The 13,437-nt window shown below is 40.6% G+C and overlaps 2 protein-coding genes across 2 annotated transcripts; one reads left to right on the forward strand and one right to left on the reverse strand.

Moving 5' to 3' along the window:
* Positions 1-1,035: 1,035 nt before the first annotated feature.
* On the forward strand, positions 1,036-7,797 carry dnase1 (deoxyribonuclease I). Its single transcript, XM_072368882.1, has 8 exons — positions 1,036-1,190; positions 2,995-3,083; positions 3,236-3,316; positions 5,249-5,364; positions 5,626-5,738; positions 5,829-5,983; positions 6,054-6,147; positions 7,366-7,797. Exons 1-8 carry the CDS (start codon positions 1,053-1,055, stop codon positions 7,429-7,431), a joined length of 852 nt encoding a protein of 283 aa, XP_072224983.1. The 5' UTR covers positions 1,036-1,052; the 3' UTR covers positions 7,432-7,797.
* On the reverse strand, positions 7,698-11,835 carry eci1 (enoyl-CoA delta isomerase 1). The gene is made up of 7 exons (XM_072368881.1): positions 11,718-11,835; positions 11,210-11,335; positions 10,491-10,618; positions 10,218-10,364; positions 9,978-10,099; positions 9,695-9,873; positions 7,698-8,403 (listed from the first exon to the last, which is right to left on the reverse strand). The coding sequence occupies exons 1-7, from the start codon at positions 11,758-11,760 to the stop codon at positions 8,237-8,239; spliced, it is 912 nt and encodes a 303-aa protein (XP_072224982.1). The 5' UTR covers positions 11,761-11,835; the 3' UTR covers positions 7,698-8,236.
* Between the last annotated feature and the right edge of the window lie 1,602 nt (positions 11,836-13,437).

Consider the following 13,437-nt stretch of genomic DNA (forward strand, 5'->3'; position numbering starts at 1 on the left):
CCGGTACTCTTACTCTCTTCTTACTCAATCATGCCTTTTTAATGTGTGCAGAATGTAGTCTTGTTGAAAAAATACATTGACTTCCCTGGAGAAGATGTGGTCTTGAAGGCAGCACATGTTGCTTTAAAAAAAGAGAAGTGAACTTCTCTGCATTCATGCTGCCATCACAGACGTGTAAAAGGGCTTTGATGTGCACTGACACAACCGCATACACTTTTGCTACTTTGTATGGGCTGCTACTGATGTTATTTCAGCACACTGTATTATCCCTCCATCTTAGACTTTTAATCGTTTGTCCTTTATTTTTTATGTCTTTTGTACTTGCTGCAACACTAATTGCCTTACGGGGACACAAATAAAACTGACTGTGGAGGGAAAATATGCAAATCCCCTCCCATCTTTCTTTCAGAAAGAATGTTTTTAAGCTTTTCAATTATTTTCTCACACACTATGATTAATTTTCTCTACAATAACATAAAAGTCTAAGTAAATGTGGCAACATGGTGTTTCTTTCCATTATTTGTAGTTTCCATATTGTGCCAGGTTTTATTTTGGGGCGACAAACGTTTTTAACTTAAATAAGCTGCCTAGAACAAATATTGTCACATTTTCAGTGGACCAGCTGTTCTTTCCATCTCCCATTCCCACACTAAGGCTTAGATGCTATCAAGGATCACACGACTGCACTTTTAAGAGCATGTTATCCCTGCAGTACTTAAGCAAAGCCTATTGACTCTGGGGCCTTTCCATTAACTATTGACATAACAAGAGATATGTTCATACTGACCAAGAGTATGTATAGTATTAACAGGGAACAATCAGCAGCTTTATAATGGGCTAGGTGTGGTTTATTAAGGTTCTAGCAGTGGACAGTATAACTTAACAATATGCGGTGACAAAGGAAGAGTGGTTAGCTTATGAATCAGCTTAAACACACAATGACATGAAAACATGACATGAAAAAAAAAAGTGGCAAATCAGTAGTGAATGTTCATATTTGACATGATAAGTATTAATATTTCTCTGTTTAGGGTTGACTTCTTTGGCCCAGGATGCGTGTGGTGTGCACTGTGGGGCTCCTTGTGGGCCTGCTGCACCTGTCTAATGCTCTGCTGCTGGGAGCCTTCAACATCAAGTCTTTCGGAGACAAGAAAGCCTCCAACACAACTCTGATGGACATCATCAGCACGGTCTGCAATTGCACTGCACTTTCCCTCTTTTATTTTTTTCAAATCTTGAATTCTGAATATGATTGTTCAGATAAAGTACTTACTTTATTTTCAAACTAAAGAGTGAAATGAGACTGGAACACCACAGTTAACAGACCTCAAAAGGGCCTAAAAATTTAACCCACAGTTGTGTTCATTTCTAAACTTAAACCATCAAATGAATCAAGCAGTAAATGTTCCACGTGTATGTTTAATATCCACTTTCAGATTTTCAAACAGTTTATGTTAGAATTTGAGGCTGCTTGTCGATTATTTGGCTTCTTCGATTCTTTTTTTTTTGTATGATGACGTATGACACATTTTGCGAATGATTAATCATAGTACTGCATCACATAAGAACATGATAACAAAATAAACCAGCACTGTGAAAAGCGTCACTTGCACTTTTGAAATTAAAAAGAAAAATGGTGGAATAATTCCCTGAGGTTTGAATAGCCCACTTGTGCAGTCCATTACCTGAGATTTGGTGTGCATGTATCTTGCTAAAGGTTGTTTATGCAAATTCAATGCGTATAATAATGCAGCTCCAATTGAGTAGTATCAGAAATGTGTGAGCAGTTGGTTACCCTTACTCCCAGTGAGTCCTCCATGTAGTGAGTGAATGGTCAAGCAAGTCATTTCGAACACATTTTTTCTCTTTCCAAGCCAGGACGAACCGTGGCTCCACACCTTGTACCAAACTCTTTCAGAGAGTCAATTTTCAATCAATAAAAAAATAAATGAATGAATAGATAAACAGATGAATATATAGATAAATGAATAAGAAGAATACTCTACAAAAGGTACCAAAGAACTTTCATATTTCAGCATCTACAGAGAAAAATATTATGTCAGTGCATAAGATCCTCTGTTGGATGTGCATGACCGTCGCGCCCCCAGATGGCACTGCATGAGAAAATGCTATGCCACAATGATCAGGCCAAACGGTCTCAGGTGTTCCTTAGAAAACTATTTCACTCAGCACACCTCTGCTGCATCCAGAAATGTAACCTAAAACGGTATTATCAAAAAACAAGAAGCCACATATCAACTGTGTGGAACCACTTGAGTTCTCTGGACTCGAGATCCTCAAGGTGACGTCTTTGTCCAGAGGCTCTGTGGTTATTTCAGCAGGGCAATACCGGACATCATTCTGCACAACTTCCAACATCATGGCTTCACAGGCATAGAGTGTATGTGCTTGACTTGCCCACCCATAGTCCAGATCTGCTGAAAATGTGAAGAAGAGAATCAGATGAAGATGACTATGGACTGTTGAGCAGCTGAAATCTTGTATTTAAATATTAAAAATGGACACAGATTCCTCTGAAAAACAGCAACAAATAATGTGATGTCTTCCCAAATGATTATAAAATAGTCTTTAAAAGGAGAGCTCATGTAGCACAATCATACCTGTGACTCTATTCCACCTTTTTTGCATTTTAACTTGGAATTGGTCTTTGCAGAACAAAGCCTTTTAGACATTTGTATCCTGATCCTGATTTCCAGGTATTTGATTGACTCCAGTCCTCTGTCTCACTGAGCAGTGATTCCCAAACCACTCAATGCCATGCAACTTCAAAGCGGAATATTTCCAAGCCTACAATGAGGACTTCAGTCTCAATAGTAATTTCCATTATCAATAAATTAGAATGAATGTTTAAATGCAGTGAAATACCGCCTAACCCATAGAGAAATAATGAACGAGCAGTTATTAAGCCTAAGCTAAACATCAAAAGGAATGTGATGTCAGTGCACTGACTTGTGTTTTTGGTGTATTTTACAGATTGTTCACCGCTATGACATCATTCTAATCCAGGAGGTCAGAGACAGCGATCTGTCAGCAACCAAAGCACTCATGGATCATGTCAACAAGTTAGACTAACCACACACCTTACATAGAGCATACAATAAAACCTACCACAGGCCAAATCAGATTTTTGCCTGGGTTGGTAGAAACAGGGGTAATACATACATTTACATGACAAACAGCATGATGCTTTTTGTCCATCTGTGTGTGTTCCCAGAAGTTCTCCTCAGTTCGGGTACATCGTCAGTGAGCCTCTGGGTCGCAGCACCTATAAGGAAAGATACCTCTTTCTCTATCGGTAAATCAAAGTGCAAAATCAAAGATATTACAAAGGTGGAATTAAAATGAACTACAATGAAAATAACAGATGGAGTTTCATATGTTGCCGCTCAATATTGACCCCTGTACACCTCCATTTTATGCCTGAATGGAGTTCTCACAAGTGTCTTTTGTATGCATTATGGTTACACAACGGTTGCATTATGAGTCAACACTGTTTATCCATGATGTAACCATATGGTAAATGTGTTTCAGTGTACTTTCTTGGCATTAAGTGTTTACACAGTCAATTTGGGAAAAAGGTATTAAAAGAGTGTCCTTTTAATTTGAAGGTTTTATTTACCTAATTTAAAAAAAAAGATAACCTCAGAATGATCAATAGTGTGTGACATATTACACCACGTTATTATTGATTTAACTAGAACTAAACTGCGGCAGCAGTGTGTTGAAAAACTAAGTCCACCCCATGCTTCAATAGCCAGAAGAACCACTGACAAAAACAATAGAATCAGCAAACTTAGAGGATGTTTTTTCAGTACTTTGCAGTCAAGAGAGTGCTTACTGGACTTAATGAGCTGTTGAAATTCGCCGATTGACAGCAAACATGGCCCCACCAAGAGAGCTGTCAGTGGAAACGATGGAGAGGATCATAAAGCTAAAGATGTTGGTTGTTCTCAGTCAGCTGTGTCTAAAATTTGGAGCAAGTACAAACCACATGGGAGGGTTGTAAAAGGGAAACATACAGGTCAGCCAGGGAAGACGTCAAAGGGTCAGGACAGAAAATATGCCTTAAAAGATTGAAGATGCACGAGAAAAATTAAAACCTAATGGGCAGAAACAGGAGTTGATGTTTGTGAGCTAACTGTAAGCAGAAGGAAATGGGATTTCCATCCAGAAAAGCCAAATGTAAACCATGACCAACACCTAAACAGAAGAAAACAAGGTCACAGTGGGATAAAGAGAATCAGTCATGGACTGCGGATGATAGGATGAAAGTGGTTGAGTCACCAATCTGCATCGAACAAGGAGAAGATACTGGGACTTTAGTTTGGTTCAGTTCCAACAAACCATATAAACAAACCATAATCAAAAAATGAGGGACACTTTACAAAATGAGAATGTTCAGCCATTGAACAAAGTTCTTTTGAGTTGTATCTGTGTTTTCTTTCTCAGAATGAACATCCTCCAACTGTGTCGAGGTTCAACCATTTTTTGGCAGGGGTTTTAGAACCACCTGCTGGAATAACTTGAAGTAATCGTTTTCCGTCTCTCACATAATTTTTTTTTCTAATTATACTCTCATGAACTGTAACATTTAACTTGCTAACTGTGACCTGGAGAGTCTGAAATGTAGCTTTTGGGTTATTTGCAGTCTCTCTGAGCATTGCACGGTCTGACCTTGGGGTGAACTTGGCGGGATGCCCACTCCTGGGAAAGTTTGCAAATGGCTGGAAAGATTTCCTAATGTGAATAATCTATTTCAATGTCAAATGATGAACTCAATTTAGTTTGTAAATGGCCTTATGACCCTTCCCAGATTGATGGACAGCAACAATTGCTCTGAGATCATTGCTGATGCCCTTCCCTCCTTAGCAAAAACCTGCTAAAACTTCTGCTTTTATAGAGGTTACAGAAGATCCGTTAATCAAGCGCGTCTGATAAGCAGCTTCTAGCAGCTACTTCGCCTCTTAATTTCTATGGAATCTGTGATGGTGGTTTTCATACCAGGGTGGTGCATTTTAGCTTAGTTTTGGTGAAATAGATGGCATGATGTTCATGTGACTGTACATTCAGTATTTGACATAAATCATAGCACCTTTATTCAAATATCTAGCCAACATATCCCCTTGTGGTCAGTGCTATGACTAGTCTATGTGACAGAAGAGTCCATTTTAGGAATTTGGACAGCACAGCATAACAGACTTGGCTCACTGTTGTTTTTCTTCTGCAGGGAGCAGAAGGTGTCTGTGGTTAAAAGCTACACCTATAAAGATGGCGATGACACCTGCGGAACAGACGCCTTCACGAGGGAGCCATTTGTAGTCATGTTCTCCTCCAAATATACTGGTATGCTGTGGAAAAAGTGGACAGATGTTAACAGCACCGCATGTCTGTGATAAAGAATTTTCTTCTTAAACAATCTTAAACAATCATGTCTGGCGAGGTCGTGAAGTATGCTGGTGACCAATGCCCTTTTACAAAACTTTGGATCTTTAATTTTTCTAAACATGAAGTTGCATCATCAGCATTTATGCCAGATGTTTCAGATCTATGAGTATTCTGCTAAGTTTGAAAGCCTTCAATCCTCTCTAACTGTTGTTTTTACAGCTGTGGAGAACTTTGTTCTGATCCCCCAGCACACCTCTCCAGATTTTGCATTGCCGGAATGTGATGCTCTGTATGATGTGGTGACTGATGTCCGCAGTCGCTGGAACACCAATGTGAATATACATTTTCAAGTAAAAATATCTAGTGAAATTTAAAGAAAAAAGTGATCAACCTTGCTGAACCACCTTTTCCTCTCTTCCCAGGACATTGTCCTGTTGGGCGACTTCAACGCAGGCTGTAACTACGTCACAGGCTGCGAATGGGACCAGATCCGCCTCTTCACGGACAAAAGTTTCCACTGGCTGATTCCAGATGAGGCCGACACCACGGTGTCTCACACTAACTGCCCCTATGACAGGTAGACGCACACAGATTGCTGCACGCGCACACGCTCACGCTCGGCTCCACTCATCCTCCTGTATTTGCAGGATTGTGGTCACGACTGACATGGCGAAGGAAGTGGTGCACGGCAGTGCAGAGGTTTATGACTTCATGAAGGACCTGAGTCTCAGCCACAGTCTGGTAAAAACCGATTCATTTTCAGTGTTTAATACTGCAATGCTGTACTCCTGTACAAACCCAATAAAGTTGTGCAGCTTTCTAAAATGCAAGAAAAATTTTGATTAGTAATTTGTTTGTGTGTTTGAATATTTGTTTAACAGATATGAGTCCAAATAGAATGATTTTCAGTGCTTGCATTGAATAACTAATCTTAGAAAATAGAAAGAAATACGGAATTTAAATGGCTTTCCATGATACTCCATGACAGTTTTTCATGCAGTGCTGCCTTAAGGCTCGAAGTTCCTATCAATGGTTTCCATCCTCGTCCCTTACATACCTCAGACTTTTTGCAACATTATGCTCTGCAGACGCTGAGACCAGTTTGTTACAATCTTGAGAAAACTTTGTTGGAACTTAGTGATCATTCTTTGATGGAATTTGGCATAATGTGGTGAACCAAGAAATTATCTTAACCTAATAAGATATAACATAGTACAACATCATTAAGTCTGGCAATTCAAAATTGGAAAGATAAAGCCACAAAATTAAAAGAAAAATTGATTTACATGAATCCCAATAAGCATGAGTGTAGGAAAATAATGGAGCACTATGTCTGTGTGTGGGATGGACTTCTTTCTTTCCCCTTTCATAAAAGATGATCCGGGGTTTCCTTTGCTAAAGGACATAGTAAAGGAAGCACTGGAGCTCCTTTCCTTAGGTTTTAAACAAAGTGACCACTGAACAGCTCTGATCATGGCTGCCACTGTGATACCATGAGACATTTAATTTAGTTTGGAATCTCATTAAGCAAAAAACAAATACATTAATAAATAAATAACAATAATAATAGAAAAAGCTATTCAACCCTCTGCCCTTGGTCGATACTCCTTACCAATCCTGACACCCTTACCAGTCAGTAGTATAATCTTCACCAATACGGTTACATGTATGTTCAATAAACCTTGGTCTTCTTTAGCCTCTCTCCTTTCATTTAGTGTATTGCTGGGAATAAATTTAAACGGCAAAGTTGGATATTAGGGACACGGGAAATCATTTTCTTTGTATGCGTTTTTTAAGATTTTTTTCGTTTTAGTTCTCCGATCTCTTCCAGAAACAGGAGCTGTACATCGCCGTTACTGTAGCACCAAACACCCGTGTTCTGTGTCACAGTGAAAACTGGAGCAGTCTATGATGACAAACTGTGCAATGATGAAACAATGTGCGTTTTGTCTCTCTCAGGCGCTGGCTGTTAGCGACCATTTCCCTGTGGAGGTGAAGCTGACCGGTTCGGCTCCTGCTGCTTGAATCATGACTCCCACGAGGCGGGAGACTCTAACCTACTATTATTCCATTAATCAAAAGACAAAAATATATTGATTACCATACTTAACAGCACAAATCATGAAATCACAGTCTTCTTTGAAAAGGACACAGTACGGATTTAACGTTTGCATGTTTTGTGAAGCACAAACTAATGTTCTGTGATGGGGAATCAAAACGGAAGCTGCATGCACACAATAACACCAGTTTTGTGACAGCTTTAAAATAAAAGTGGTATCAGCTCAAAATACTAAATCCAACTGTTTATTCAGGAAATCTCACACTAAAAAAAAAACAAACTGACAGAAGTTTGTGAAGACATAACAGAGATCACAAAGGCTTTGCTACTGTGGGCTATTCAAACGGCATTAGTTATGGTTCTTGAAAGTACAGAAAAGGAAGGCACTGACAGGATAAAAGGCTCATCTGTGATTAGAACAGACCATTAGGGAAGTAAGCAGGCTGATCCATCATACAGTCATTTCCCTCAGAACAAGTGGAAAGTTTGAACAGTCATTTCTTCAGATCATCTTTTTAGTAAATGAGGTGTGATGTTGAACAGAAACATGCTACCCTTCATTAAATCGCTGCACTTCTAGCCTAAATGTTTGTGACTGCTGCAGATGGCTCAGTTATAGGACTCCTGGTTCTTCACTATTTGAACACACTTGAAGATGAGAAAACAAGGTCTGCATTCAATCATTTTAGCACTATGATTTCAATCATCTCGAGGCACTGACGGTGTCAGAGCCTCTGCGGTGTTAGTACATGTGTGTTCATGTTTCCCCCTTTAGGCCTTCTTCCTTTTAAGCATCTCCAGATACATCTGCAGTGACTTCTGGATGGAGTCTTTGGTGATGAAGCTGACAAAGTTTTGGATGTCAGCGTCTCTGTTGGACGTTAGTTTGTCTATCGTTGGCTTCCTCATCATGGACTTGGTGATCTGTCTGGCGTGCTCTGCAAAGTGAACAGATGAACATTCAGCTCAAAGACTAAAAGGTTCTCCTGGGGATGTCTTTACATCCGATCAACTTCTGGTGAAAAGTTTTAGTAAACAGGGTTCTTTAAACTGTGTTGCACCTGTAAACAAATTCAACGTGATGTCACTTCTTTATCGGGACGAAAAGGAGATAACTTTTAACCGGAGGTCAGCAAATACTAAACATGTAACACTTCACACAGCTCCACTTTATATAATATTCCCAGTCATGGTCTGAAAGCCTCACCACAAGTACTGAACAAACAAAAGTATGAACTGCTCCATCTGGTCAAAAAGATGTTATTATTATTTTCTCAAGAAGGTTTGGAAACAAAATCAAAGTGCGTGTGGAGGTGGGCAACAAAAACACTTCAAAATATACATTCAAATCTTCTGTTGGGAGCATTTTTACAGATCTGCCTCCAAAGTTCAGAAACTACGGCCCGCTGAACCTCCACCTCTTAAATCTTAACAGAAAAGCACAAAAACTGCAATGTACCCTTTTGCTACTGGGGTTTGTTGTGCGGGTAAAACTCCCTCTGTCAACATTTGAAAGCTACACAGCTGTGATCTGCAGCAGGAAACTGCAGTTCAAAGAGCATCTCATAGCAACAGCAGCTTTTTGAATGTCAGTCAGCCACTCCCATTACAATTTTCCAGGAGAGGCTTTTAAGACTTGAAACCCCTTAATTGTGGTCCAACTTTCAATGTAATTCTAATAAATCCTTCTACATAAATGACACTACAGCTCCACACAACATACTTTTAAAGAAAAAAAAAAGTTTTCGGCCCAGATCTGAGGTAAAAACCCAATTCAAGTTAGTTTGAATTGCACCAAAGACTTCATTTTCATCTAGTCTCCAACCAAATATCTATTCAGATATTCCAAAGCAGTCGGTAGAGTTAGACTGGATAGGGTAGGATAGGATAAACTAAAATGTCCCCGAAGGGCAAGCTGGATCACAAAAGTAGTCAGCATAAAAAATATCATCACTATAAAACGTGATATAATAAATAGGGACATAATACACATTACAAATATGAAAAAACAAAACTCCACAACTCTAAAACCTAATATGTGAGGAGCTACAGGCAAAGATAGCGCAGGTGACGGGGTTAGGAGACACGCCTGGACAAGCCTGGAAAAGAAAGATAACCAGCAAATGACAAACACGATGGAAAAGCACCCCAGGTAAAAGGAATAAAACTGTGACAGGTCAGTTCTGTGATAGATCTGCGAGAAATACGAGGTTCTGTATCATGTTGTACCTGGAATAGTCAACCACTTGGTCATGGTCTGTGTGGCTGTGGTGAGGACTTGGTCTTCAGGTACTAAGTGGTCCACCAGTCCTATCCTCAGGGCCTCCGTAGGGTTGTAGAGCAGCCCCAGCTCCAGTGCAATCTCGGTGTTTCGGTGGCCCACTGTGTTGATCATAGTGTCCTTAAACCTGCAGAGGGCCACAGCATGTATTCACTACAGAGACACTCTGCATGACGAACACAAGAGTTATTTTTATGCACTTGGTGCACTACCGCTGTCATAATTACTTACCAGAAAGGCGCTACAATGCCAAGCTGTGTCTCATTCAGACCAATAGAGTAACGGGGGTTATCTGCCATGATCCTGTAGTCACATGTCATAGCCAGCAGACAGCCGCCTGCGGGGCTGGAACCCTGTGGAAGCACAGAAGCACATGGCATTTGGTTTCAAGTGCTTTTTGCTGTGCTCCCTTTCTTCTATTTCTACGTGACGGGCTGTAGGACATTGGGGGTGGAGTTGTGCCATACGTACATTGATTGCTGCTATGGTGACCATGTTGGAGTTGTAGATTTTCAGCCACATCTCCTGCACGGCCTTCCAGAACTCCCCGCAGCGCTCTGGACTCTTGCCATACATCTCTAAGATATCCAGCCCCGCTGAGAACACCTTGGGCTGGTTCTGGATTGAAGCGAGCAATACACAATCACACAACTGATAAATAAACACAATGGGAAACTGCGTCATTTTTAATGTGCTGTAATACGATGCAGAAAGGCAGCTTTGAATAGTAAATTTGTAGCGTACTGAGGTGATGATGAGGCCCCGGCAGCCTTTATCCATCTCCAGCTTCTCCACATTGATGCACAGCTCTGTGAGGAAATCTAAACTGAGGCTGTTGACCGGAGGACTCTGCAAGCGCATCACAGCCACACCTGCAGACAGAGCGGCTGAGCTTCAGTTTAACACTATGATGCGCACAACCAGGTATCACCTTATCAACAAACGTCTCTAAATGTCTTCACATAAACGCTGGGTTACCCTCATACTATACTGAAGAACAGCACATTCAAATGTGCCCACTGAGTTCACTGCTACATAACCAACCACAGAACCAAGGCGCCAGGTTTGGGTGAGAACTGCTTGGATCATTAGTTGCTGGACAAGTTTGAGAAAAAAAAAACTGTGAGTGAAGCACTGTAGCTGTAGTTCAGGAGGAAGAGCAGTCGCCTGCCAATCAGAAGGTTGGTGGTTCGACTTCTGGTTCCGAAGCATCTTTGGGCAAGACACTGAACCCCACGTTGCCAACTGATGCGTCCATGGTGTATGAATGTGTGTGAATGCTTAGAAGAAAGCACTGTTTATGACATGCTGTATGAGTGTGGGTGAATGTTGCATGAAGTGTTAAAGCGCTTTGAGCTGTCAGCACCATACAAGTACAGTCCATTTGGCATTTATTACTGGAGGGTTTGCAAATACCCCTAAAAGCTGCAGGAGGAGGGTTTGGGTACAGTAATAATGATCACCTGTGCTTTGGTCAAGATCCACCTTGATCTTAGGCGAGGTGGAATTGTTCCTCTGCTGAGCTATGAGGACGGGAGACACACACACTCTGCCATGGCTGCTGCAGGAGGACAGCGGGGAAAGAAGACCTTCAAAGAAACACAAAAAAAATTAATTAAAATGGAATAAAAAATAAAGCGAGGTTATATCTTGAGATATCTTTATCGCACGTTTAATTAAACAACTTTAATTGAAAAGCCAACTAACCACAATTGATGTATTTATTCATTTACAATTAGCATATCGTTTCTTACAACTAATGAGCCAAAACGTCAGGTGTCACCCTGTGATAATACCTTCTAACTGAATGCGAACAACCTGAAGTATTCTGATAGAAAGGTTTATGTAGCAGCCAGCGTCCTCTGACCTTTGCTCCAGTTTCTGTCTCGCGCACCTAGCACAAGCTAAAGGCTAATTCTCTAAAGTGAAACGGCATCTCCAAAAGGTACCTTTTCTGTCAGCCAGTCATACCTGATAAGCCGCACTTGCTCTTTAAAGCAGCTCTCAATGCCATTTTTGTGTTGTTTAAGGGAGCTGCTGCGACTGTCTTTTTCGGCTGTTTTCAGTTCTTCTTCGTCCTCGAGTTTTTCGGTGCTTAGCATCCTGTTTGGTAGTAACAGCGCCTTCTTCTGTCTGAATTGGGCTTCAAAAATCTTTAGCATCTACCATTTTTTCCAAACAACAGTTCTCACAGTGAAATTTGACTGAAGTTATTTGATACTCAGTATATTTCACGTTTACACGATTCAGTTACTGATGTTGTACTGCTGAAGAAAGGAGTTCATAGTTGATACTTATTAGATAAATGTATTACTCTAACTTTGCACTACACTTGGTTATGAATCACTGGCCCTTTACAGAATAGAAAATGTACCTTAAACATACCTTAATACAGAATTGAATTGAAGGTCATGGGGGTGAGGGGATCACCACTCTAGCCCATTTAGAATAAACCTAACATGCATGTTTTTGGACAGTAGGGAGGAAGACGGAGTGCTTGGGGAGAACCTACACACGTGCAGGAACATGCAAACTCCACACAGAAAGGCCCCAGCCACAGAGAAATTCGAAACTCTTGCTGTGAGGCGACGTGCGAACCACAACATCACCGTGTAGCACTTCTCCTCTCTCTACTTTCTTCCTGCTCTGCCTCCTAGTTGTCTCCTCTTGAGCTCATCTGGATATGAAGTCTAATTCCAGACATTATTTGGGCTTTGAACAGCTCAATCATCTGCTCCCATGAGCAAACTAATTTCCATTGGCTTCGTTACACATAATTCCAGATGTGAAAAAAAGTGTCAGAATTACCAGCAGAAATCACCCCAGCAGTACAGCATCCAAATTAGCATGGAAAAATTGAGCTATTCTAGAATATCATGAGACAGAAAATTGGTCCTGATCAAGTGCTGACATGCCTGATTGGTTGAGCCTGATTAGTTCAAACTTCACAGGATTTTTAAACTTCACCGAGGAAAAAAGTAACCACATGGCTACCGTAAGTAACCAACAAGTAACCACAGGAGCCTTTTTAATTCCTTGAAGTCCTTGGGACTAAAAGTGGCTGATATTTTGGTTGAAACACAGGTTTAGTTACCATAATGATGTACACCGGTAAATAAATGAACAGCTAAAAACTCATTCATGAAGTTACCTTGCCAAGCCCATATCACCTTGGGAGCATCTGGCTAGCATGGGTGAATGTTAATGGTTTGCTCAGCAACTAAGGCTGCTCATTGAAGCCCTAACATATGACCATTCACTATGTCACCATGCTTTTTGCTCCACCTTCATACTGATGACCAAATGTCACTTTGTACTGTATGACTGCTGCTTACAGCATCGTATGATCACTTGGTTGTAAGATTCAGAGGGACAAATCCCCAGGCTGGACTCCAAGGCTAAAGCTAAATGAGCACAAAAATAGATAAATAAACACATAAGTTTTACTTAAACGAGATACAACAATGAAACGGTATTAGTCACATGTTTTTAAACTAGAGACAAATTGTATTATTATGACATGTAAATGAATGAACAAAGGGAAGGAAGTTATTGGTATATAGGTGAACTGAATGTCACGTAATTTAAAACAGATATGAGGTTACACTGTAGTGCAGACTGTAAGAGGTGAGAGGGAGGTGTGAAAGGAGAGAGAGGAAGAGGAGATAGGCGTCACGGCCAAAGAACAAGT

Source organism: Leuresthes tenuis, unplaced genomic scaffold (genome assembly GCF_036924035.1).
Source record: "Leuresthes tenuis unplaced genomic scaffold, fLeuTen1.0.hap1 SCAF_17, whole genome shotgun sequence".
Lineage (NCBI taxonomy): Eukaryota > Metazoa > Chordata > Actinopteri > Atheriniformes > Atherinopsidae > Leuresthes > Leuresthes tenuis.

Coding starts and splice junctions, on each gene's coding strand:
- dnase1 (XM_072368882.1), top strand. CDS start 1,053: ATGCGTGTGGTGTGCACTGTGGGGCTCCTTGTGGGCCTGCTGCACCTG. Junction 5,739..5,828: donor GCAGTCGCTGGAACACCAAT/GTGAATATACAT, acceptor CTCTCTTCCCAG/GACATTGTCCTGTTGGGCGA. Junction 5,984..6,053: donor ACTAACTGCCCCTATGACAG/GTAGACGCACAC, acceptor CTGTATTTGCAG/GATTGTGGTCACGACTGACA.
- eci1 (XM_072368881.1), bottom strand. CDS start 11,760: ATGGCATTGAGAGCTGCTTTAAAGAGCAAGTGCGGCTTATCAG. Junction 10,619..11,209: donor GGATCTTGACCAAAGCACAG/GTGATCATTATT, acceptor CTCTGTCTGCAG/GTGTGGCTGTGATGCGCTTG. Junction 10,100..10,217: donor TCACCATAGCAGCAATCAAT/GTACGTATGGCA, acceptor GTGCTTCCACAG/GGTTCCAGCCCCGCAGGCGG.